A 25,333-nucleotide genomic window follows, 5' to 3' on the forward strand; every position below is an offset into this window, starting at 1 on the left:
TGATTAAACTAAAGAAATGTTTTCAAGTAGCAGTCTTTAAAAGAATCATGCAAATACTGTAATACATGTACATGCATATTTTTATTTTTGTTAGTAAGTTGCTTTATACAAAATGTACATGTACTTGTAGGTCTACATGATAAAATGTATAATTATTTTGTCCAATCTGTCTGCTCTAAGGTTATAACTCACTTTTAAAATCAAACCGTTTCTATTGTATTTCAGTGTCATTTATAGTTATCTCCCTTAATTTTGAATTCTACAGTACATTTTATATAATTCATATCTCTTATGAACAAGGGTCACATGAAAAGCCACATGTTACTGTCTGTTTACTTAAGCATTTTAAACAAAATATCAAAAATAATAATAAGCTTTTCAGCCATGAATCACATTTTGCCTGAATATTAGATGGAGTGTTACTTAAATATCTAGCGAATAGAAAAGGCACTATTGTAGAATAGTTTGAATCGGACAATAATATAAACTTGGGTGTGCTATAAATGAAAAACAACATCAGGCTGCTTCCATACTTGTATTGGTACTGAAAACATTATGAACGTCATAAGGATATGACATACATTATTTAAGTAAAATGATATATTCCTGATATTTTGTGACATATTAGGCAGTTGCGAAGTATGGATTGCTGAACTGACAGGATCCAATAGACTGACAGATAAGCGTACTTTATAGTCCCAAACGAAAATTTCTGTGGTGTGCATCCAATACTATGAGTTCAGAAAATTCATCCTTCCTAGGCAATAGAACTGGAAACTTGGCAGATTCACTATCTGGCATATTATTGATTCTCCCACCTCAACAGATTTTGCTCATGTTGTCCCTTGTATACATGTACAAAATGTAATTTCAGGTGTTTACTAACAAGTGATTTGCTGATATGTTGTTCAAACTTTCATCTACAATCCAGGTAATTTTTTAGTTGCAAGTCTTGGATCCCTGATTTAGATACTATAATAATTTCCTGTACACCTAATTTCCTCATAATTAAGTGTTTTATGTATATAAATTGGTACATGTACATTTGTATGCTGTTATAGTGTTTGGTAGGATCTATATAGTTGGATATCAATAATTTCATTGATACTTTCACAAGATGTACTGGTTTGTTGTGAATTCTTTAAAGTAGTAGACACTTGATCATGTAGAATTGTGTTGAGAATGCAGTATATTCATCAATCTTCCATTGCAGCGATTTCGATTCATCTGTTATCCATTCTGGTCCTTTCATCCAGAAATCAGACTATAACAGGATCAAATTTTACTGGAAATACTCACTAAACGTGAGTGGAATTTCAATTAAGTGAGTTAAAGCTACATCATGCCAGCAAATTTTGGTGAGTGTTTTTTTTTATTGCCAAGTTTCACTTTCGAGCATCTGGATTATTAGAACGCTTGATACGAGGGTTATTTATCCTGCCTTAAAGCATTTTACTGACTGGGTAATACACAAGAAAATTAAACGGCCTTGAAAGGTCAAGGCCATTTGTTACATGCTGATGGTATAATGGGCAGAAATCAGAGGCCAAATACTGTCCCTTATGGCCATAACCAATAGTTGCTTGTTGTATTTTGTATTTTAGCTGTTTAAATTGTTTAATATTACTACATATTAAACAATTTAGCAGGTGACAATTTATTTTAGCATGTAGAAAAAATTAGCACTTGCTTTTTTAGCAAGTGGTAAAAAATGGGGAAATCAATCCCTGTATAATAGCTTCATATTTGTCACTTCTCTTAATAACATAAATGCTTGGTTTGAATCTGTCAAACAATACTTCCACTGATACTCCTTTGTAAAATCTTGCTGACTCAAAAACTGGTAATTGCTATTCAGCAGTAAGCCAACATAGAGTGGTTTGACTGTCATTCCATAGCACGATTCTGATTACATTTTGGTACGATTTCAAGTATTACTCTATCCTTACGGTACCAATATCGTAGAATAGTTTGAATAGGACAGTTTGATTTGAGTACTGAAACATACTGAATGTCAAAAGAACATGATGTAGTAAAATAAGACAGCCTACAATCAGGAACAATGTACACTGTATATTCAACACTGTCATGACTGTATACATGTACATTGAGTTCTACTGACACCGTCCCAGGTGAAAATGAAAGTAATGCATTGTCATTGACCATTGGCATTGTCATTTTCGTAATTTCAAGAACAATCTAGAAAACTTAAACTTAATACATTGGATTTTGTTGCTTTAAATTTGAGTTTTACTAATACAGTCATCAGTCATTCTTTTGACATCATGACAAAAATAACAACAAAACACTAACAAAACTCACCACTTTGATACTGCTGCATCTGAAAGTAGGACAAATCAGTGTAATAGAAACGTTTAAGTCGAACTTTTTCAGTGTATCAAATTTGCACTTTGAATAAACGTTTAGAGGATTTTGAATGACTTGGAGGTTATAAAAACTTCTTAAATTGTTGACCAATGTATGATTTTGGTATAACTTGAAATAATTGTTGTTTATAAATTTGATTTTGGCATTTAATTTCAAAAATACACTCTTCATATGTAAAGAAAAATATTTTGGTTAAACTTAGAGATTAATTTTAAAGATGGCGGCGTCCATGAAAATTTAGCACTGACATAAGATTTTACAACATTTTGTATTTTTTAGTTGTGTACAATAGATTTCTAACATTGCTTCAAGATGGCTGAAGAAAAGAGTGATCAAGTAATTCTATTTTCTTATCTTGCGATCGTCCGCCTCATTTGACCAGACTGACAGCTATTAGCCCGTTAAAAAATGATCTGATAACAGAGTCAGAGACCAATAGTTATCGGACGTTAAAAATCCTCCAGACGTTCTAATGTTTTCGAGTTTAAATCGTGCATTATGTTCTACCCAGATCGAACCCAAGTAATTTAAATGCTGATAACATTTTCAAAGATTTTCATTTTTTATTAACGATTTCGATTATATATTTACTCAACAACATTCAATCTTGATTTTGGGATTCAGTGTTCAGAGTTGTTTTCTGATTTGGCCGCCTGAATCACAGTGTCTTCATCTAACACACTTGACTCCCAGTGTCTCCACTCAACCATGTGGAGTCACCATTTCTAAATATTTTAGTTCGAATTTTTTCAAACCCTGCAACCTTCCTCTTTTTTATTTTGATACATGTATTGATACGATGTATGTCGGGTTTGGGTCAGAACTATGTGCCATATGAAAATTGGAGATTCAGCGGTACCTCTGAGTGCTGCCCATCTACCGATTCTAATGACTTTCAAGTTAAAATCGTGAATGTCACACCTACCTAGTTCAATACCGGAGTCATTTTTCTGTATGCTGATACCATATTAGCTACAAAAATTACATTTTTTGTTGAAGTTTTGATAATTTTTTTAGGAAAGACCCTGCTTTGTTGACACTTTGATTCCTAATACGTGTGAAGTGGCTCGAGATTATACTGAGTGTAGCTTGTTACTTTTTGAAAGGAATCAGTAGCAGACACAATTTTGAAAACCAGAATCTAACAGAAAATTTCATAATTCCTGTGAAAAATTATGTATCTGCTAACATTTTCATTCCAAAAGTACAAATGAACATGTACATTATCTTGCATTTCTACATTTTGTATTTCCAACTATTTCAGGAGGAATACAAGTTGGAAAAGGATCAGGAATTGAGATTTGAGGTAGAGGCTAGAGCAACAGCAACTTTAGAGGTATGATAATAACTTTTGAACTTAGAAAACTTGACTTACAAAAATGTACATGTACTTGTAATCAGAATCATTTATCTGCAGTTCAATAGTATATACAAGTGTACATCTAGATGTATTATATCAGTTTGATGTTGATTAAGCATGCAAGATACACAAACAAAAACAGGACAAGGCATACATTCTGTACATTAGGTTTCTTACCTTATTTAAGGACATATTTAAGGGACATAACTCTTGAAATCAGTTACATGTATCTGTTTGTATCATATTTAGTTTCACCAAAGCGTTTTAAGCTTTTTTTTGAAACAGAATGAAATCCGTCAGAGTTACTTTGATGCTTACATGAGATTGAATGGTGAACACAAACATTCCAATGATTTTGTAAGAGTTGTGTCCTTACCCTAGGTCTACCTCCTTGAACAATTTATTGCATGACATCTACAAGTATATCATTTTAGAAAATACACAAGTCAGGGTTTAGGAAGGAAAGGAGCCATTGGCCATTTGCCCTTTCTGGCAGGAAATGACCTTTTCATCTCATAGCAAACTATAAGTTTTCTTAACAAATTACCCCTTCAAATTGTTAATACTCTTGAAAAATCCTGAAAATGGCCCCTCATACACGTACATGTATAACAGTAGTAAGTAAAGCTAAACTTGAATAATAAATGTCACAAATCTTGCTGTGATTGGCCGGCCTATATTGTCAAACTACACAAATGTATTTACTGCTACCATCTGTTTACACACTGTGTAAATTTTTATTGTAAAAGCTTTTTTTTTTTTATGATATCAGGATTCGATATTTTGTTTTTCAATGATTGCATGGTTTTAAATTAAAAAAAACCACACACACTTGTAAATGATAGATGTTGTTATATTTTTTAGTTGCTGGATGGCATGGCTGAATTGTTTGGTTCAGAATTGACGAAAGGAAAGAAATATTTATTTGAATCATGTTCTAAAGTGGCGGTATATACCTGGCAAGGTTGTCTGGTTAAAATATCCTTTTGTTGTCTATTAATCAAGTGCAGAGATATAATACATGTAACGTAAGTATGATTCTGTCTAAAAACTAGGCAGGGGTGATTTACCATGTCTTAAGGTAATCAATGAAACTGTTCAAATACATTTGTTGCGTCTTTAAAAAAACTCTTCTTACGTTCATTTCTTTTGATCTGCTGTACATCATGAAGTAAAGTTTTACTGGTCAAGTGGTCATAGTGTAAAATTTCTGGCAGGAAATTTTCCTGTACTTTTCTAAAGTAGAACCTAGCCAAAAGTCAAACTTCAAAGTCATACCAAAGTCCAGTGGCCAACTTTCATTTGCACTCTTATTGTCAAACTTATACAGTTTCTATGAGGACTATGAAAGATTTCCAATCAAAAGATTTTTGGATTTAGTTGAATCACTAATTATAAGCTTCTGCCTGGTTTTAAGGCAGAGCTGTACTTAAATAACATGAGAAAAGGCATTGAATTATGAACATTTGCCAAAAATTGAAAAAGTTTAGTTCTAAATTAGTCACTCTGAAAAGTGACACCAAGTGGGAGTTTGAGAATCTTTACTCTCTGGGTGTACTGTATTTCTTGTGTTATTAACTAAACTCAGATGGCAAACAGTGAAAGGGTCAAGTTGATAATTGAAAAACTGAACATAGTTATGATGTAAAGCAGCAATCTCCCATTCCTGAACATGTACAATTATAGCTGATGACCTTAACCTTTGAACTTAGAGGGTAGAACTGAAGTGGCGTACATTGCAGAAAGCACTCCAATGACTATTTATGTCAATGTTCATGCTGCCCTTGAACAAATGAGACAGAAAGCAGAGGAAGAAAGAACAAGAGGTCCCAGAGTATGTACATGTATAACCCTTTTTTTATGATCTATTTATATCGGGTGTTGATTGACAATAGTGTTGAAACTCCTTCATGCTAAGGTATCTTACTGTACAGGCTACAAAATGTTTGTTTTATGTATCACATTTCTTATTGATATTTGCTCCTTCAATTTACCTTTTACTAAATATCTAATTTTATGATTGATTTTTTTTGTATGGGTTTGAAATTTTGCTCCTCTGTTCTTAAAAAGGTGTTTTTATTTTAGCACAGCATAATTTTCCCGAAGTTAGATCCTCTCTGTCCCATTCTATAAAACAATATATCATTTTTCTGACCTTTTAGACATTCCTTACCATACATGTATATTTCCTTATTCAGAAACCACTCATACAGTACACTGTCAATGATATGTACAGTACACTGTTAATGATACAAATGTGTATACAGTACACTGTTAATGAAATTTACAGTACATTGTTAATGATATATGTATATACAGTACACTATTAATGATATGTACAGTACACTGGTAATGCTATACATGTATTTTTAATATTATGTACAGTACATTGTTAATAATACATGTATATACAGTACACTGTTAATAATATATTCAGTAAACTGTTAATGAAATTTACAGTACATTATTAATGATATATACAGTACATTGTTAATGATATGCAAGTTTTCCATTCTCAAACAAGATTCAAATAATTAGAACCACATGGTAACTGAATCAGTACTTGTTAAGAGTGTAGATATCATCTCCATCATGGTATTTCTTTATGTTCAATAATTTAGGTGATGGTGGTTGGTCCAACTGATGTTGGTAAAAGTACAGTGTGTAGACTGCTGTTAAATTATGCTGCACGGTTAGGCAGGGCACCAGTTTATGTAGATCTGGATGTTGGTCAGGTATGTATTTTACAATAATTGTCTATTTGAAATGTACTTATAATATTCAAAGTTCTGCCAGTCAGAGTGAAACATGACTTATTATCAAAAGTTGATAAATATTTAGGAAGAATTGCAACACATGATTTTCATGTTTAAATTAATGGAAACATAGGTTTCAGATTGATTTAGAAATACATGTTTTTGTGCATTTGAAAAAATATGTTTTCAAAAATCATACAAAAACCTTTTTCTATATGATCTATGGTAGGTTATTTATTTCCATATTTTTCATTCTGAACATATAAAATCTAAGTCAGATATATTTTTCTGGTGTTTTTTTCCAAATAAATGAAAATCATGTTCCAGTTTTTATTTTTCTATTTTTTTTTTGTCTTTTTACTTGATTTTGATTGTAACTGATTTTTTATTTTTCTTTATAAAAAAAAACTGTGTTCTGTATTTGTTAACTTTTTACATGTAATATACATGTAGCAGTCTGGTCGACTGGTTTGGGTTTTTTTTTTTTTAGAATATTTACTGTCCACATTGGTTAGAGATTGTCATGTGATACTGGATTTAATCAATTGGTCAGAATGATATACTAGTACCTTTGATTTATCTGTGACTGTGATTTCATTATTATTCATGGGGTATTTACTTTTTTGGGGTTTTTGTGGGCAGTCTGGAACCAAAAAATCAGGAATTTAACAAACAGTTTTGTTTATGGATGACAGGCAACTCAGAGTCACATTGAGTAGTTGATGTCGTGTAAACCCTATTTTCTAATTTAACAACCAGTTGTTAAGTACTTATTAGCACATGTAGCACCAGGGCTATCATAGTTTTTTTAATGTTAATGTAAACATAAATATATCTTTAGAGTGATGTTTGTTATTATCAACCATTTCCATCCCACCACAGCTTATGGATGTGGTAAAAGTGTCATTATATTAACTGTAGATTTTACCATTTTACAAATGTAGTAATGATGCATGAGTTTTCAAATCAGAAGAAATTTTGACTTACATGAACTTTTACTTTACTTAAATTAATGCTTACAAAATACTTGTTATTAGTATCCATCAAAGCAGGTTTGGCTTAAGAAATAATTTTGCAGGAAAAGCAGAGAAATAGTCGATTAAAAGAAAATTATTGACCTACAAACCATGAATTCAAGTACCCCTTGAAATGTCTTTTCCTTTACCCATGAAAATTGATACTCACGAAAATGTAAACATTTAGCTGATATAATTTATTCGTCAAAACTTTAATGACAAAATAGAAAAAAAAATGGGGAAGTAATCTATGGAAAAAATGGTATGTATTTGCATAAAAGAGTGATGTTTTTGTTTTTATTTCAGGGCGAAGTATCCATTCCTGGTACCATAGGTGAGTAAACTATAGCTTAATTTATAAAAAAAATAGTAAATATTAACTACCACAGTTTAATGTTAAAATCGTTATAGGGCAAATCAATTTGAATAAAAATATTGATAAATAAAATATACAAAATATGATCTGAGCTAAATCTTATACTAAAATACTAAATTTAAGAAATGACGAAATGAGACTCCATTTTATCGTTGTTTTTTACCACAGACTGGCCATTTATGTTGCCTTATTGAAACCCAAAAAATAGCGGGAGTAAAATAATGACATAAATGGCCAGTCTGTGGTGGAACAATGATGAAATGGAGTCTCATTCAATTATTATTTAAATGGAGTCTCTTTGATTGTAACACATGCAGTACTAGATTCTTCATATCTTCTAGTTTATGAAAAGACATAGCCTATGTGTTACCAAAATGGTTATATTTGTGGAGCAAAATTCTACTGTTAAAATGGTAAGTTGTACAAAACTTACATGTAGCTATGATGTTTGAGTTGAGACTATCATAGATCTATAATTCTAATCATGAGATTCTTCATGCTTGAAGCCATTTTTGATTGATGGAGAACGTCTTTGCCAGAAAGTTCATACATGCATGAACGCCAGTCAACATGAAACCAATATGGCGGCCTTGTAGTTCGAAAGAGTGTGGCAACAAATTGAACGGCATAATATAGCCGTAAGAATAGTTTATTACATGCACATTGATTTTACCGGTCAAGTTTGTTTACAGAGAGTAATTTTCAGCTCGGGGAAAGAAACTTATAACTGAGTCTGACTGAACCCTTGAAAACACCTTGTTGTAATTTTCCTTCTTCCTTGTTGTATTTCCGTAATAATTATATTCCTGTTGAATTGTTTACATCTCGTATTTTTCAATGCCAACTAACACTTCGTCAATGCCGCCTTCACTGTCGTTATGCTGCTGATTATGTGTAAATATTCATCCGCACTCCCATATGTGTGCAAAGGAATGTGTGTGTATTGAAGCGTAAACATAAACACGGTGTATCAATATAAATGGCTCTCAGAGGGTAACTTTGACTGCCGGATAGAGTTATAAGGATTGAACAGCAATTTCCGGTCGTTCATGCATGTATGAACGGATCTCTCCACTCCCAAACATTACATGAACGGCCTTTGGCCATTAATTGAGTTTGGGAGCTCCGAGATCTGTTCATACATGCATCCACGACCGAAAATAGCTGTTTAATCCTATAATGAATCATATTGACTATCACCATTTTACTGTGACCTATGAAGCATGTCATAAATGTATTAGAATGTGTTTTATATAAGTCAATAATCAGAAATAAAAATGTTACATCTAGAGGTTAGATGTTCAAAGAAAAGTTAAATATTTCACTCCATTTTATCATTGTTTTACCAACAGCTGGCCATTTATGTTAAATTTGTTTACCCTGAGTGAAAGCTAGGGTCTAAATAGCAACATAAATGTTCAGCCTGTGGTAAAACAATGATATAATGGAGTTTCTATGATTCATTTCGATTCTAATAGGACTAGTTTCTTCATATTTTCTAAAAGACAAAACCTTTGTGTTGTGCAGAATGTTGACTGTTATGAAGCAAAATTCTGTTGCGATGTTGGTAAAACTGAGTAAAACTTATCTGTAACATAGGAAATGAGGCTTATATGTCTATGAAGTTGGTCATTTGGTTATCAAAGTTTTACCATGGCTAAGGGTTCAAAGCCTTTGATGGATGTCATATAAACATATTGATTTTCGCGGATTCTGTCAAATGAACCATTGTTTCAAAAACTTGTTAGTATTATAGGGTGTTAAAATCCATTTTGCGGGTACTATTTTCGGCAGCATTCTGTCCAGGGCTAAAATAGTGAAAATTGATACATTTACAGTATATCATTGACTTTACCACCAATATGGTTACTATGATTAATATATTACATTATAAATGTATTTACACAACTAAAGAATTTCTCTCAAACAAGTAATATTTTTCTAAATTTACTCCAGAATGTACCTAAATGGAAAAAAAAACAACACATCATTAGTGTTATAGGGTGTTAAAATCCATTTTGCGGGTATTATTTTCGGCAGCATTCTATCCAGCGCTAAAATAGTGAAAATTGATAGATTTGCAGTATATCCTAAATGGAAAAAAAAACAACACATCATTAGTGATACCACTCAGTTTTTAAAAGTAATTTGTGTTCAACACAATATTTTCTTTTTCCTTTGAACATGCACTAAAACTAACATCTAATAAAACATGAAAAAAAATGATTATATCTGGTAATTGCATAATTTTTTTCTGCCACATAGGCTCTGTGATTAACATTTATTCACTGTAAAATGTACTATATTCAGATAGTACCACTATTGTTTGTAGGAGCCTCTGTGATAGAGAGACCATCAGATATTGAGGAGGGATACAGTCTGAATGCTCCACTGATCTTCCATTATGGCCATACCAGTCCTTCATCTAACTACCCACTGTTTAAATTATTGGTGTCCAGGATGGCAGATTGTGTAAATCTGAAGACAGACAAGTCTAAAAAATGTAAATAATTGTCGTTGAATGGAATTAACTTTGGAATGAAATTATACAGTTCTATAAAAGGAAATCCTAGACTAAGATCAAGTTCTATAAAAGGAAATCCTAGACTAAAACCAAGTTCTATAAAAGGAAATCCTAGACTAAAACCAAGTTCTATAAAAGGAAATCCTAGACTAAGATCAAGTTCTATAAAAGGAAATCCTAGACTAAAACCAAGTTCTATAAAAGGAAATCCTAGACTAAGACCAAGTTCTATAAAAGGAAATCCTAGACTAAAACCAAGTTCTATAAAAGGAAATCCTAGACTTAGACCGAGTTCTATAAAAGGAAATCCTAGACTAAGACCAAGTTCTATAAAAGGAAATCCTAGACTAAAACCAAGTTCTATAAAAGGAAATCCTAGACTTAAACCAAGTTCTATAAAAGGAAATCCTAGACTAAGACCGAGTTCTATAAAAGGAAATCCTAGACTTAAACCGAGTTCTATAAAAGGAAATCCTAGACTAAGACCGAGTTCTATAAAAGGAAATCCTAGACTAAGACCAAGTTCTATAAAAGGAAATCCTAGACTAAGACCAAGTTCTATAAAAGGAAATCCTAGACTAAAACCAAGTTCTATAAAAGGAAATCCTAGACTTAGACCGAGTTCTATAAAAGGAAATCCTAGACTAAGACCAAGTTCTATAAAAGGAAATCCTAGACTTAAGACCAAGTTCTATAAAAGGAAATCCTAGACTAAGACCAAGTTCTATAAAAGGAAATCCTAGACTAAAACCAAGTTCTATAAAAGAAAATCCTAGACTTAAACCAAGTTCTATAAAAGGAAATCCTAGACTAAGACCAAGTTCTATAAAAGGAAATCCTAGACTTAAACCAAGTTCTATAAAAGGAAATCCTAGACTTAGACCGAGTTCTATAAAAGGAAATCCTAGACTAAGACCAAGTTCTATAAAAGGAAATCCTAGACTAAGACCGAGTTCTATAAAAGGAAATCCTAGACTAAGACCGAGTTCTATAAAAGGAAATCCTAGACTTAAACCAAGTTCTATAAAAGGAAATCCTAGACTAAGACCGAGTTCTATAAAAGGAAATCCTAGACTTAAACCGAGTTCTATAAAAGGAAATCCTAGACTAAGACCGAGTTCTATAAAAGGAAATCCTAGACTAAGACCGAGTTCTATAAAAGGAAATCCTAGACTAAGACCGAGTTCTATAAAAGGAAATCCTAGACTTAGACCGAGTTCTATAAAAGGAAATCCTAGACTAAGACCGAGTTCTATAAAAGGAAATCCTAGACTAAAACCAAGTTCTATAAAAGGAAATCCTAGACTAAAACCGAGTTCTATAAAAGGAAATCCTAGACTAAAACCAAGTTCTATAAAAGGAAATCCTAGGTAAACCAAGTTCTATAAAAGGAAATCCTAGACTAAGACCGAGTTCTATAAAAGGAAATCCTAGACGAAGACCAAGTTCTATAAAAGGAAATCCTAGACGAAGACCGAGTTCTATAAAAGGAAATCCTAGACTAAGACCGAGTTCTATAAAAGGAAATCCTAGACTTAGACCGAGTTCTATAAAAGGAAATCCTAGACTAAGACCGAGTTCTATAAAAGGAAATCCTAGACTTAGACCGAGTTCTATAAAAGGAAATCCTAGACTAAGACCAAGTTCCGAGTAACTTTAAATATAGAAAAAGTTATCCTTGACATCTTAGAGTGTAATGGGTTTTATAAATTTATCAAGTTGATATCCTTGGATTTGTTGCTTTTTTTGATTACAGCCTGAATCCTGGTTCCCTTCATTTCCACAATATTTTTAAAATGATATTATTTAAGATCTAAAGGCTAAAAATAATGAAATAAAAAATGATAATATTAATGATAAAATAACAAGCAAAATTGGGATCAGGTTAGGCTATATCAACTGCCTGTTTGACAATTAATATAATGAGAATAAGTATGGTGAAGCTGTCAAAGAGACAACTGCGATGAAAATGTCAGCCCAAGACCACCCACTGGTCTTCAGATAAGTATTTTAAAAATTTTTTTTTAATATGAAATTCCAGTTTTTTCTTATTGCAACTACATATCACAGCTGCTTGATATTTTGACATGTACTGTGAATGTTTTATTGTTTGTAGACTATCAGTTTTCGTGGAATTTTGTAGGTTTGGTTAACCACAAAATTTGGTTCTAATGAAAAGGAAAATTTCCATTCGTTTTTATGATAGAGTTGTCAAATTCACAAATCAAATAATCCACCAACTGATCATTTCCCCTAAACCACGAAAATTGGAACCCATGAACAAAAGTATTTTCACAGTATATGCTTTCTTAAGTTATGTCATATTGTGGATGTACATCAATGAGTTTGCTGATGGTAACATTATTGAACCATTTAAATCTATTTATATTGTTACCACTAAATAAGGGTTACAACAAAATTACCAAACAAAAATCCGATCCATAGTCAAGTCCTGATTGAATCTGACACAGATCCATAGTCTAGTCCTCATTGAATCTGACACCGATCCATAGTCATGTCCTCATTGAAACTGACACCGATCCATAGTCAAGTCCTCATTGAATCTGACACCGATCCATAGTCAAGTCCTCATTGAAACTGACACCGATCCATAGTCAAGTCCTCATTGAATCTGACACCGATCCATAGTCAAGTCCTCATTGAAACTGACACCGATCCATAGTCAAGTCCTCATTGAATCTGACACCGATCCATAGTCAAGTCCTCATTGAATCTGACACCGATCCATAGTCTAGTCTTCATTGAAACTGACACCGATCCATAGTCAAGTCCTCATTGAATCTGACACCGATCCATAGTCAAGTCCTCATTGAAACTGACAACGATCCATAGTCAAGTCCTTATTGAATCTGACAATAAAAATTTCATGGAGTAGCTGGTTCTTACTTGGTACAAGCATATCAAATGAAATAGTAGGTTAAAACAGTTCAACAAAAGTTTAAAAATGCTAAACTAAGACTTGTCTTACTCTGGGTTATCGAGAGTAATTAAAATCAAAGGGAAGTAACTCTGTGTAATTTGTTTTAGGCAATACAAGTGGTTGTATTGTAAACACAGGGGGTTGGATTAAAGGAGCAGGATACGATTCTCTGAAACATATTGCAGGATCTTTTGAAGGTATGTGTTCTAAACTTTTGGTGTTTTGATTATTCATATGTATATATTCTTTTTGATTACGGCTATAACCTTGGTTCCCTGGATTACTCTTTCATTTAATCATGAACACAAATAATTTAATTCAGAAGTAACGTGCTTTCTGATTGGATAAAAAATTTTGTCCATCATCTCATAGACCAAATTTTGTATATGACAGTGACATCATCAACCTTTTTCAATGATTTACAAGATGAATTTTTATACTAAAATTAAAATATAAGGAATGACTCTTATATTTTTGCAGTCGGTTTGAAATAACCTCAGTGTCTGTGGTGCACACTTGAAATAAACTGCTATTCAGGTTATTTAGTGTGCACCAGAGGCATTGAGGTTATTTCTTCATAGGCCGAATAAATATAACAGTCAGTCCTTATTTTAATTCTGGCATTCTTCAGCCCATGTGGTCATATTATTGTTACCAAATTCATAATTTATTATCATGATTATAACCAACTCATCTGTGTTTTTTGTATTTAATCTCACATGTCATTTCCAGTTGATGTCATCCTGGTCCTCGGACAAGAGAGACTTTACAGTGAATTAAAAAGGGACATGCCTGATTTTGTCAATGTAGTGCTCTTACCAAAATCTGGTGGGGTAAGTTGTTATATAAATCTAGTAGGGTAAGTTGCTATATAAATCTGGTAGAGTAAGTTGCTATATAAATCTGGTAGGGTAAGTTGTTATATAAATCTGATAGAGTAATTTGTTATATAAATCTGATAGATTAAGTTGTTATATAAATCTGATAGATTAAGTTGTTATATAAATCTGGTAGGGTATGTTTCTATATAAATCTGGTAGAGTAAGTTGCTATATAAATCTGGTAGAGTAAGTTGTTATATAAATCTGATAGAGTAATTTGTTATATAAATCTGATAGATTAAGTTGTTATATAAATCTGATAGATTAAGTTGTTATATAAATCTGGTAGGGTAAGTTTCTATATAAATCTGGTAGAGTAAGTTGCTATATAAATCTGGTAGAGTAAGTTGTTATATAAATCTGATAGAGTAATTTGTTATATAAATCTGATAGATTAAGTTGTTATAAAAATCTGAAAGGGTAAGTTGTATTTTAAATCTGGTAGGGTAAGTTGTAATATGATTCACCATGCAATGCGTAATCTATAAAAGTATCTGCCATACATGTTGTTTTATTTACTCACTAATTACAGCTAAATTTTAGTTTTAATTTTCTATTTTGAAAAAGTACATGAAAATTCCTTTCCAAAATTAGGTCACAATTTTTACAATATGACTAAGCAATACTGTATGCATAGTATGCTGTTTTCCTAGAGAAACATACATTGCCAGGATTGTTTACTAGTAGAGAAACATACATTGCCAGGATTGTTTACTAGTAAAGGGTCAATTAATTACGTCTAGGCCACTTAAAATTAAATGTTAAAAAGGTGATTAATCACCCTTGGCATGGTTTTAGATTGAACTATAGAATGATCTATGTAGAAATCAGACAGAAGGTGATTCATGCATGTCTACTAAATTGACCAGTACTTTTAAATATCTCCATTTCGAAATAATTTGTAGGTTGTTGAGAGAAATCAACACCAAAGAAGTGATTTCAGAGATCTCAGAGTCCGGGAATACTTCTATGGACCAAAGAAAAACGGTGACGATTCTTTCTTCCCTCATCCTACTGAAGTCAGCTATAATGATATTAAACTCTTCAAAATTGGAGGTAGGATATTGAAAATAACAACAAATGTATCAAAACAAGGCCACAATGCCTCATTCTCATAACAATCAAATTTGGATAAAAGTTTCATGTTTATTTGGATTACTGTAAATTTAGATATTTTATTGGTAGTTATTGGTTTATTTAGTGCTTCTCTTAAAAGTGCCCCTCCTTCCCTTTTATCTTAAGGCAATCAAAATTTATCAACCCTATTATCCTTCTGTCCCATCCCTTTTTTCATTTCATCATCATCATTTCGTGATCATTTTATCATCCCTTTCATGTTCATCGCCTGAATATAGCTGAAATATTGCCGCTTGGGCGTTAAACCCCAACAATCAATCAATCAATCAATCTTAAAATTGCTAATATCAAACACATCAAAATATTTCATTTGTGAACATTTTGACAGCCAATATATATCTGTGTACTAGGAGGTATGGATAAAAGCAAGTAATGTGAAAACCTGACAATTTTAAGGATTTATTTTACAAAAAAACACATTTACTGGCAACAATAGTAACAAGATTCATAAGTGAGCATTTTTTGCTTCATATTTTTAATTCTTTTGACAACTTTTTTTGCAAAAATATAACTCAATTATCGTTGTGATGAATTGATTGCTTTCTCATTAATTTAACAACAATAACAGTCATATTAGTAAACATTCTGTTTAGGATAGGATAATAAAAGATGTTTTTTTATCACTGTGATAACTAATAATAAAACATTTATCATTTTGATTGCACCAAAATAAAACACAACAAAATTAAACATGCATATTAACAAAGAAAGCCACCAAAATAACCCTATCTATTGTAGTGATTTAAGCACAAAACATTTTTTTAGTTATTTATTTTGATTAAGGCTAATGCAATTTTTTCCAAGCCAGAATTTGTTTCAGTAAAGTGGTTAAGGTGTTCATTCAGCTTTAAGATGTTTTTTGTTATACAGCAAGGTAAAAAAAAAAATAAAAAACAACAGTTTGGTTATTTCTCAAGTATTTCACCTTAGTTAATTCAACAACAACCAGTTTTTTAGGTTTTGATCCTGAAAGGATAATAGTTATATTATGTCTCTAGCCTATCAGATACTTCCCTTCTATTTATAGATCATTACACAAAATATAGTCCCAATGTAATTCTTTTTCATTATTCAATAAAATTTTTAAAATCTGTTAATGCAATATTCAGCTGAATAAAAATCTTTCATTTCTGCAAACAAAAAGAAAGATCTAGTCTTGTCATCAATTAAAGATTGAAAAGACTTTTTTATGATCGTGAAAGATGCATCTACAAAATCCAATTCTTGTAAACACACAAACATGTTCTGTGTTTGTTCCTTTTGAAAAACCGTCAAGTCAAAATATTTATTGTTCAATCAATATTTTATCATTACATAAACAAGAATGAAGAGCATTTATTTCACCAATTTCACCAAGAAAATACTTCAAATTGAAAGTGTTTGGTAAATCTGATGTCCATGCTGGAATTTATTTATTGAAATAAAAAATTGCTTTTTTTAAAGGAAAATGTATGATTTAAATAGTGTAGAAATAATTACTCTTACAAAGTATTTGTAAGTAATTAATAATTGTGAATAAATTTTATGTGGGGTTGAAAAATTCAAAGACCAAATGCTTTGTGGTGAAATGATAAAACATTGCAAGTGTGTGATGTTTGATATTGTTCAACTATTGATTTACTTTGTTGCAAAACAACCAACGATGCGTAAACTACTCAAAAGTTGGTTATGCTAGTATAACTTAGTCAAAAATTCAACACAATCCTTATAATTTAATTTCTATTCCATTAAAGTCAAAATTAGGGTTTTCCACTTCAGCAAAGACTTATGTAGTTTAAAATTATTCAAATTGCAGACTGCGGACCAATTAATGATGTCACAGTACAAAGTTAGTTTATGGAAAATAATCTATCTTGCCCAGATGAGAAATTTATTTTTTATATTTTTGAAATCAGTAGTTTAACATCCAGTTTATACATTTAAATACAATGATTCTTTTAAAAATAATTTTGGAAGTACAAATTAATGAATGCACATTTTACTTGCTGCTGACTTTGTGGCTCTGATTTTGTTACATTTTTAGCAATGGTAAACATCTCTCCTGTGGTCACAACACTTTAACATAACCACAGACTTTTATTGTTGCATATATCGAGTGTATAAACTGAAAAATTAGATCTTAACTCAGTGAGTTGGTGGTATACTGTAATCTTGGTCTTTCTGTTTGTTCCAATTTTATTGCAATTATTTCAACTCCCAATAGATACACGTATATGTAGATAGGCATATGTTGTAAGCAATTTTGGGTGTTGTCCAACATCTTAATATTTTTATTTGTATTGACCATACTAATTTCTTTTACAGCTCCTGCCTTACCAGATTCTATGTTACCATTAGGGATGAAGACACAAGACAATAAAACTAAACTGGTCCCTCTTCAACCAGGTAATGCTTAAAATTCTTTTCATCTTCAAATTTGTTTTAATCATCGAGTGATGAAAATAATGTAATACATGACAAAGGTTTAACATATTATAGGGAATGAAGTAGAAAAAAAAAACAACAAGTGAGTTTAAGACAAAAATCTGTACCACAAGAACTTATAATACAGTGAGCAAACTAACACAAAGAGAATCTTCACTTCACATGCATCTCAAAGCAGTTCAATTCTTTATATTGGATTATCTTCCCTTGCTGACTTATTTCACGTATCGCATAATTATATGTGTAAATTCCCTTTAAAATTTCATGAAAATTCATTGAACAGATTAGGAGAACTAGTACTTATAAGATGTAAATAATTGAAACTATAATTATCTTCATGCCATCTACATATAATGCCTGACCATAGTTATAGCCCTTTATGAGTAGTCACTTTTACAAGTTTAATATGCACCCCCAAATAAAAAAGAAACACACAAAAAAAAACAAAACAAAACAAAAGCAAAATAAAAACTCTTTTGTAAGAAAATTATATTAGATGTTTGAGAGTAATCAAGGGAACCAAGGTTATAGTGGTAATCAAAAGAATGTAATCCAGGGACAAAAGAGGAAAAGAAAACTATGACCCATTTATTTGACAGTATATTTTAGTTTTTTAAGATCAAAATAGTTCTTTTTTCAATCAAAATTTGAAACCCAATTTTTCCAAATCCAGATTTTAGCATTCTTTTTCTTTCTTACTGTAAATTTATTTCCGTTTTTTTTTTATTAGCTTGATAAAATTATGTCTGTAAGAAAATACCTGGAAGCTTTCTGATTAATCAGAAAGATATTTCAGCTTCTTGTATATCGCATGATTTCCTGTATATCGTTGATGATGACAAATTTAATTTAGGAATGTTCTGATTTTTGAACAGCTTATACGAAATAACCTGGTTTGCAGCAGTTTACACTTATAAACACTGAATCTGTTTATAAAACGTGTCCAAACCAGGTTATTGAGTATAAGAATTCCTTTTGATTTAATTTCCAATGTGTAACAGACCAAATATTAAGACTTTAATGATCAAAGTGTCAGTTTGTTTGGGATTATTTGAATCACGAAGTGCTGAACAATGAAGTTTCTTTTTTTGTAAACTTATAACTTTAACCTCTTTTTTTTACCAGGTACCAACATACTCCACCATGTTTTCAGTGTCAGTACAGCAAAATCTGTAGAAGACAATGTCTTAGAATGTAATGTGTATGGCCATGTTGTTATGTAAGTATTTAAGTTCGATTTATATTATCATTTATAACTCTGGTCATTAGTTCCCTACCGGTGACTTTCGCAAGGTTTGCACTTTGTCCTTCAGTCCATCAGTTGGGCAAATCAGTTTCTGCTCTTTTTTTGGTCATGATTGCAGATATTCATTTGATATTTAGTACAGCACTTTACCAAGTCAAGTTAAAGTTCAAGTCTTTTCCACTTCATTTATTTTTTTTCTGAGTTAAGGCCCTTGGGCTTAGAATATTTTTGCAATATCTCTGTCTTTCGCACTTTTATTCATCATGCTTGTAGATATTTGTTTGATATTTGGTAGATTGCTTAACCATGGCAAGGTACAGATCAAATTTTTGTTCTGGTCCATTAATGTTTTGCTGAGCTACTTCCCTTGGACTTATAACATTTTGTATGAGATTTACGTTGTTCTCTATGTTAGAAATTTCTTCCAGCCATGTAATACTCTCAAGATGCTTGTTTTATTTCCACATCATGACAAACTTGCTGAAGCTTATTACTGAAATTAAATGACCTGAATTGAAATTTTGCAACACTCCAATTTAACTCCATATGAAATCTATAGATAATATTTAAATATAACATTTCACCAACAATATCTCCATTAAACATCCTTGAGAGCTTTTTTAAACCTTGGATATCAAATTTATCATATCATTTATTATGTAAATAAAAAAGAATCATGGACATGAATTAAATCACAGGCCTAAACAGGAGCATCCATGAATTATTTCAAAACTTATTTGGCTATACAATTTTAAAGCTGTTGTCATCAATACAATAAATCTGTTACACTATAACATGGTAAAAACCAGTATTTGACATAACAAATCTCCTTAATAATTACTTTCCCCAATGAAGTTGGTAAACATATTGTTTTTACTTCTTTTTTTATAATTCTTCCTTTGTCTAATGCCCTGTTGTCAGCAGAACTCATTTGATATGGCCAAATGGATTTTAAGGGAAATTTGCACAAAAATAGGGTGCCATGTGCAGATGTGTTTAAACATTTTTGAAATTTCATACACAATCCTGACTTTCAAAATTTGTCAGAAATAAAAAAAATGTAGAAGAAAGTTCACACTAGGCCACTATTCAGGCATTTGATAGATCATATAATAATTTTGAAAATGGCCCCCATTCCAAAATGGTCACTGGTCTAATAGTACAAAAAATCAAAATTAAAAAAAAAATTCATGGAGGCATACAAAGGGATTAAAAATGCTCCTGTGACACTGGGTATGCTTAGGGATTATATGTAATGCTGTGTGTAACAAATATATCCAGTTGTCTATAACAATGGTCTTCACTTGTTTACCCAAAGCAGTAAACTCAAAGCCTATGTAGGACACCATATTAGACTTTATTTCATATTTTCCAGATCTGGTATGGACCCAGACAAACAGACCTGTACTGTACTTTCTCCATCGCCAGAGAAACTCCCATCTTCTATACTGTTATTGATGGACATGCAGTTCATGGATATTGATATCTGAGACAGAGAGAGTGAGAAAAAACATAAACATGCTGTCAACTGATATGTATATTGACATCTGAGAAAGAGAGAAAAAACATAGACTTGATATCAGCTGATATGGAAATTGACATTTGATTCCAGGAGTTGTAACTGTGTGGATTGCAACAAAAAGTGGATTGAAATGAACTAAGAGTATTGACTGAGTTACAGAGTTGTCCCCCTAAGAAGATCTAACTGCCATAGTATTCCAAGTCATCAAGTTTGATCAGTACAGAGTTGCTTAATTCTTATTTTTTTCTGTCAGACATTGGCTGATAGACAGGGGAAATCTGCCAGTCCTATTAAAGTTTTGCCATTTTTTCGTAAATGTGATGAGAATTTTTGGAAAAAGAGTTGCCAGTCAATGGGTCTGACAAACATATTTTTTTGTCAGACCTGGCAAAATTGTGGTCCATGGGTCCTAAGGTCTGGCAGATTTCAGCAACACTGTCAGTAGATGTGTTGTATAGTAAAGGTCTAATGTTATTGTGATTCTGACTGTCTGTTGAAGAATATTGACTTTGGAAAAATAATATTAAAGGCTGATAATTATTTATTGTATGAAGGAGATATGATATATATATAGTAAAAAGTAAAATAGTACAACCAGAAATTTCTGTCTGTATTTGATGAAATAGTACAACCTGAAAGTTTTGTCTGTATTTGATGAAATAGTACAACCTGAAAGTTCTGTCTGTATTTGATGAAATAGTACAACCAGAAAGTTCTGTCTGTATTTGATGAAATAGTACAACCTGAAAGTTTTGTCTGTATTTGATGAAATAGTACAACCAGAAAGTATTTGATGAAATAGTACAACCTGAAAGTTCTGTCTGTATTTGATGAAATAGTACAACCTGAAAGTTTTGTCTGTATTTGATGAAATAGTACAACCAGAAAGTTCTGTCTGTATTTGATGAAATAGTACAACCTGAAAGTATTTGATGAAATAGTACAACCTGAAAGTTCTGTCTGCATTTGATTATGTTTAATCTGAGAGTCAAATAAGATTATAATATATGTATAAAAAACAACAAATCAACTCTGATTTTTTTTAAAGAATTACAAACTTTTAAGAGGGTGTCTGTGCAAAAACCAGGCAGTGGGTGGCACATGACCAATTTTGTTTTCAAAAATATTTCGCCCATTCATATCACAAATGCATCCTTCCTCAAAGTTTAAGGAGATAGATCTAGGGTGTGGGACATAACTCTTGAAATCAGTGATATGTTTGTATCATATTCAATTTCACCAAAGCATATCAAGCTTTCATTTGAAACAGAAAGAAATCAATCCAAGTTACTTTGATGCTAACATGAGGTTGATGTAAAATGCTGAATACAAGTGTTCAAATGATTTGTAGGAGTTGCCTACCTCCTTAATGTTGGTTTTGGATTAACTGCAATGATGATTTATACATTATGTTTGAACAAATAATTCAGTGGGATAAAAATTTCCCTTGTGCCACCCATATCATAGGATCTGCCTGATTTTTACATGCACAACCTTTTAAAATTAATAACAGTTTTTTTTTACAATTTTGTAGAAAACAGTGCAAAATGGATGAAATATCTAATTTTTAACATTCTACATAACAAGTTATAAAATATTACGTCAAAAGAAGTTTCTGGACCAAGAATTATATTGCAGCAATTACTCTAATACAGGCATTCAATTAGAACTGTTTTGTAAAAACTTGAATTGATAAATCATCACTCCAACATTTGTAATTACTACAAAACTACTAGAGAAGGTTTGACTTAGAGTTAACAGTATGAGATGATTGCATGTTTCTTTTTTAAACTGCTCATCTTCGCAAATTATGAAATATTTACAATAACTTAGAAGCAGAGTTAAATTTTAAGCTAATTTATATACTTTTCAAACTCTAAATTCACAAGCTTTTTGGGCCGAGTTGTATAATTAGATAGACTTCAAATCATAATTTAACAGTTCTATTTGAAAAACAATGACAGATTCTCTTTAGATAATTTTAAATTTATTGTATTTTCCTTGCAAGAATCAGGCAGATGGTGATACACAGAAACATTTTGCAGAACTTATCATAGATGAAATGCATTTAACAAAACTAGAAAATACTCTTGACACATAAAAATAGTGCTTGAAAAGTTTGTCAAAATGAGATAGGCATAATTGAAAATAAAATGGTGAGGAAGTTTTGCAATGTATTTTAACTGAAGTTGAATACTAAAATCTTTCTATATCCAACCCAGACCTTCAATTTAAAGTGTACAGGAGTTGTTCTTAAAGGTTATTGAACTTTGCCTGATTCTTAAAATGTGTATCACTATTACCTTTGCCTGATTCTTAAAATGTGTATCACTATTACCTTTGCCTGATTCTTTAAAAATGTGTATCACTATTACCTTTGCCTGATTCTTTAAAAATGTATAACTACATGTAGAGCTATTCTTAAATAATTAAATTAATGCAGGCAGTGATTTCTAGTGGAATCTTTTGAAGGCAGCTTTATTGTTCGACTTGTATAAGAGTTGTTGAATGATTGAATTGGAAGAAGAAGGATGAAAGAAAGTAGAAAACTGAGTTACTTGTATGTTTTTATTCTGAAGAAAGAATCATTGTGAATACCTGGAAATATTGATTGTATTTTTATTTTTTAATTAATCTTGAGTATAGCATTTAACTACAAGTACATGTAGTATGACATTTTTTTTATGGGTTTCTTGATAGTAAATTTGTTGGGTACTGATTTCATTTAGTTATCTTTTTTCATTTTAAGTTTAATTATTTGTAAGAATCAGGCTATATGGGAAAAACCAAAAGCCAGGCATGTCAAAATCAATCTGACAATGTTATATCACTCAAGGATACTTTCTCTATTTGAAAAGACCATTATTTGATCTCTGCATCACTGGATTTGGTAAGTAATTTTTCAGTAGAATCTTAGAAAAATGAGATTTTTGACAGAGTTGTCTGCACTTGAAATAATCATTTTCAGTGCATTTTAATGAAATTGTAACTCAATGCTCCAGCATAGTATGGAAAATTTTGTCTAACAGGGACTGACACTTAACATTTTATACCCTTTAAAAATAGAAACGTACACAGTGGGACTTCTGATTTTATTTTTGTTGATTTTTTAAGCTTGTTTTTTTTGTATTGTTGTAAGTGTATAACACTTTTTTCTGAATTAATCTCATCAGAAAGTTCATTACTTTATTAAGGGAAAAATCTATGTGTGTTTTTTAAGTTTATTGAATATACTTGAACTTTGCCTGATTTTTAAAATGTGTATCACTATCACCTATGAGATCTGTCTGATTCTTAAAATATGTATAACTATACATGTATATCTATCCTTAAATTCTTCTTGCATCTGTCTAAAGCTAGGAATTTCTGGCCTTTGTATGTATTGTTTCATTTTCGCTTTCAGTTTATTTTTTATGTTGCTGGAATATATTAGGGCAACTATTTCCTTGTTTCTGTGTATAATGTTGTTTTTAGGTCAGAATCAGTCTGCCTGTGGTGTGAGGGTTTCTTTGTCACTCATTGAAGACCCATGGGTTGCCTTTAGCTGACATTTTTCATTCCAGTGGAGTTGTTGTCTCATTTACAAATTCACCGTATTTATTCTCGTTATTATGCATTTAATTTATATTCTCTTGCATTGTACAGAAATTGAAACATGCTGTATTGGTCATGTGACTAGTTGGAATTTCCCTAACAGGCAAAATTTTTCCCTAGCATCACATATACCATCTTTGACATCTCTACCATATTTACAAGATTCTGTTTCATAATTTAAATATTTTTTTTAATAATTTTTTTTCAGTAACATATAATAACCACAGAGCAGGCTGCCACTGGCCCAAAAACATCATTATACACAGTTACAGCGAAATAGTTGCTCCTTTATACCCAAGTAACATAAAAATAGACTAACATTTTCTTTCTGGTGGGGTTGTTGTCTCTGACATATTCACCATACCTTATTCTTCTTGAAATGATGAAAACAAAAACAAAGGCATACAAGGCAAGAAATTCCTGACTTGGGACAGGCGCCAAAAAAATGAGGTGGGGTTAAAGTAGTTTGGAGTGATTACATGCATGTATCTTTAATTCTGTCAACTTAAAACTACTATTTTCATTCTACATCTTCGTTGTTAAGACTGCTATGAATCTTCATGGTTACAGTTTGGTTGATATTTCTTTACTGCTCATTGAGTACATGATGTGTGTTAAGTAGCTGTCTTCATAAGAATCAAGCAAAATCTGAAAAAATGTGATACACCCCCAAAAAGGCTACATATTTTTATTTTTGTAATTATGTTGTTTTGTGGGTCTATTTTACAAAATGTGTAATTATTCATTCAAATCTGCCTGCTCTTAGGAGATAATCAACATTGAAAACCAATAGATTCTTTTGTACTTGAGTGTCATTTACAGAGTTATCTCCCTTACTATTGAATTCTACAGTGCATTCTATACAATTTTTATGTCCTATGAACACGGGTTATATAAAAAAACAAATGTTAATTTCTGTTTACTATAGCATTTTAAACAAGATATCAAAAGTAAAAATATGTAGGCTTTCCAACAATATATTACATTTTGCATGATTCTTAGCTGGAGTGCTACTTAATTGCCCCTATGTATGAATTCTAATTGATAATGATTGATGAATACAAAGAGATCAGAAATAGTGTTGTTTTGTTATTAGAACTTTCTGTTGACTTTCCTTTACCTTTAATGAGGTAGACCTAGGGTAAGGGACACAACTCTTACAAATCAT

At 31.4% G+C, this 25,333-nt stretch overlaps 2 protein-coding genes across 4 annotated transcripts in view; one reads left to right on the forward strand and one right to left on the reverse strand.

The window, feature by feature from the left end:
* The window catches only part of LOC148602414 (dnaJ homolog subfamily B member 6-like), a 40,240-nt gene extending 37,818 nt beyond the window's left edge, over positions 1 to 2,422 (reverse strand). For both annotated transcript variants that reach the window (XM_088552926.1, XM_088552917.1), the window contains exon 1: positions 2,323 to 2,422. The gene's annotated coding sequence lies outside the window, so the exon portion shown is untranslated. The remainder of the gene's footprint in view (positions 1 to 2,322) is intronic.
* On the forward strand, positions 1,096 to 25,241 carry LOC148602415 (polyribonucleotide 5'-hydroxyl-kinase Clp1-like). Of its 2 annotated transcripts, none has more exons than XM_088552915.1 (13): positions 1,096 to 1,358; positions 3,653 to 3,724; positions 4,613 to 4,726; positions 5,457 to 5,582; positions 6,370 to 6,483; positions 7,827 to 7,854; positions 10,229 to 10,399; positions 13,469 to 13,558; positions 14,094 to 14,194; positions 15,148 to 15,298; positions 17,684 to 17,764; positions 18,929 to 19,022; positions 20,425 to 25,241. In XM_088552915.1, exons 3-13 carry the CDS (start codon positions 4,625 to 4,627, stop codon positions 20,537 to 20,539), a joined length of 1,173 nt encoding a protein of 390 aa, XP_088409041.1. In that variant the 5' UTR covers positions 1,096 to 1,358; positions 3,653 to 3,724; positions 4,613 to 4,624; the 3' UTR covers positions 20,540 to 25,241. The 2 variants fall into 2 exon arrangements, with proteins under 2 accessions (XP_088409041.1, XP_088409040.1); XM_088552914.1 differs by lacking the exon at positions 1,096 to 1,358 and adding an exon at positions 2,577 to 2,724.
* The last annotated feature ends 92 nt before the right edge of the window (positions 25,242 to 25,333 follow it).

Source organism: Perna viridis, chromosome 11, assembly GCF_037379345.1.
Source record: "Perna viridis isolate PV_CMFRI_1.1 ecotype Kerala chromosome 11, ASM3737934v1, whole genome shotgun sequence".
Classification (NCBI taxonomy): Eukaryota; Metazoa; Mollusca; class Bivalvia; order Mytilida; family Mytilidae; genus Perna; species Perna viridis.

Bases quoted from the DNA above. Each gene is read 5' to 3' on its own strand.
- LOC148602415 (XM_088552914.1), top strand. From the start codon at position 2,701: ATGGCTGAAGAAAAGAGTGATCAA. The intron at 5,583-6,369 runs GTATGTACATGT...TCAATAATTTAG, and splicing joins AAAGAACAAGAGGTCCCAGA to GTGATGGTGGTTGGTCCAAC. The intron at 10,400-13,468 runs GTAAATAATTGT...AATTTGTTTTAG, and splicing joins GACAGACAAGTCTAAAAAAT to GCAATACAAGTGGTTGTATT.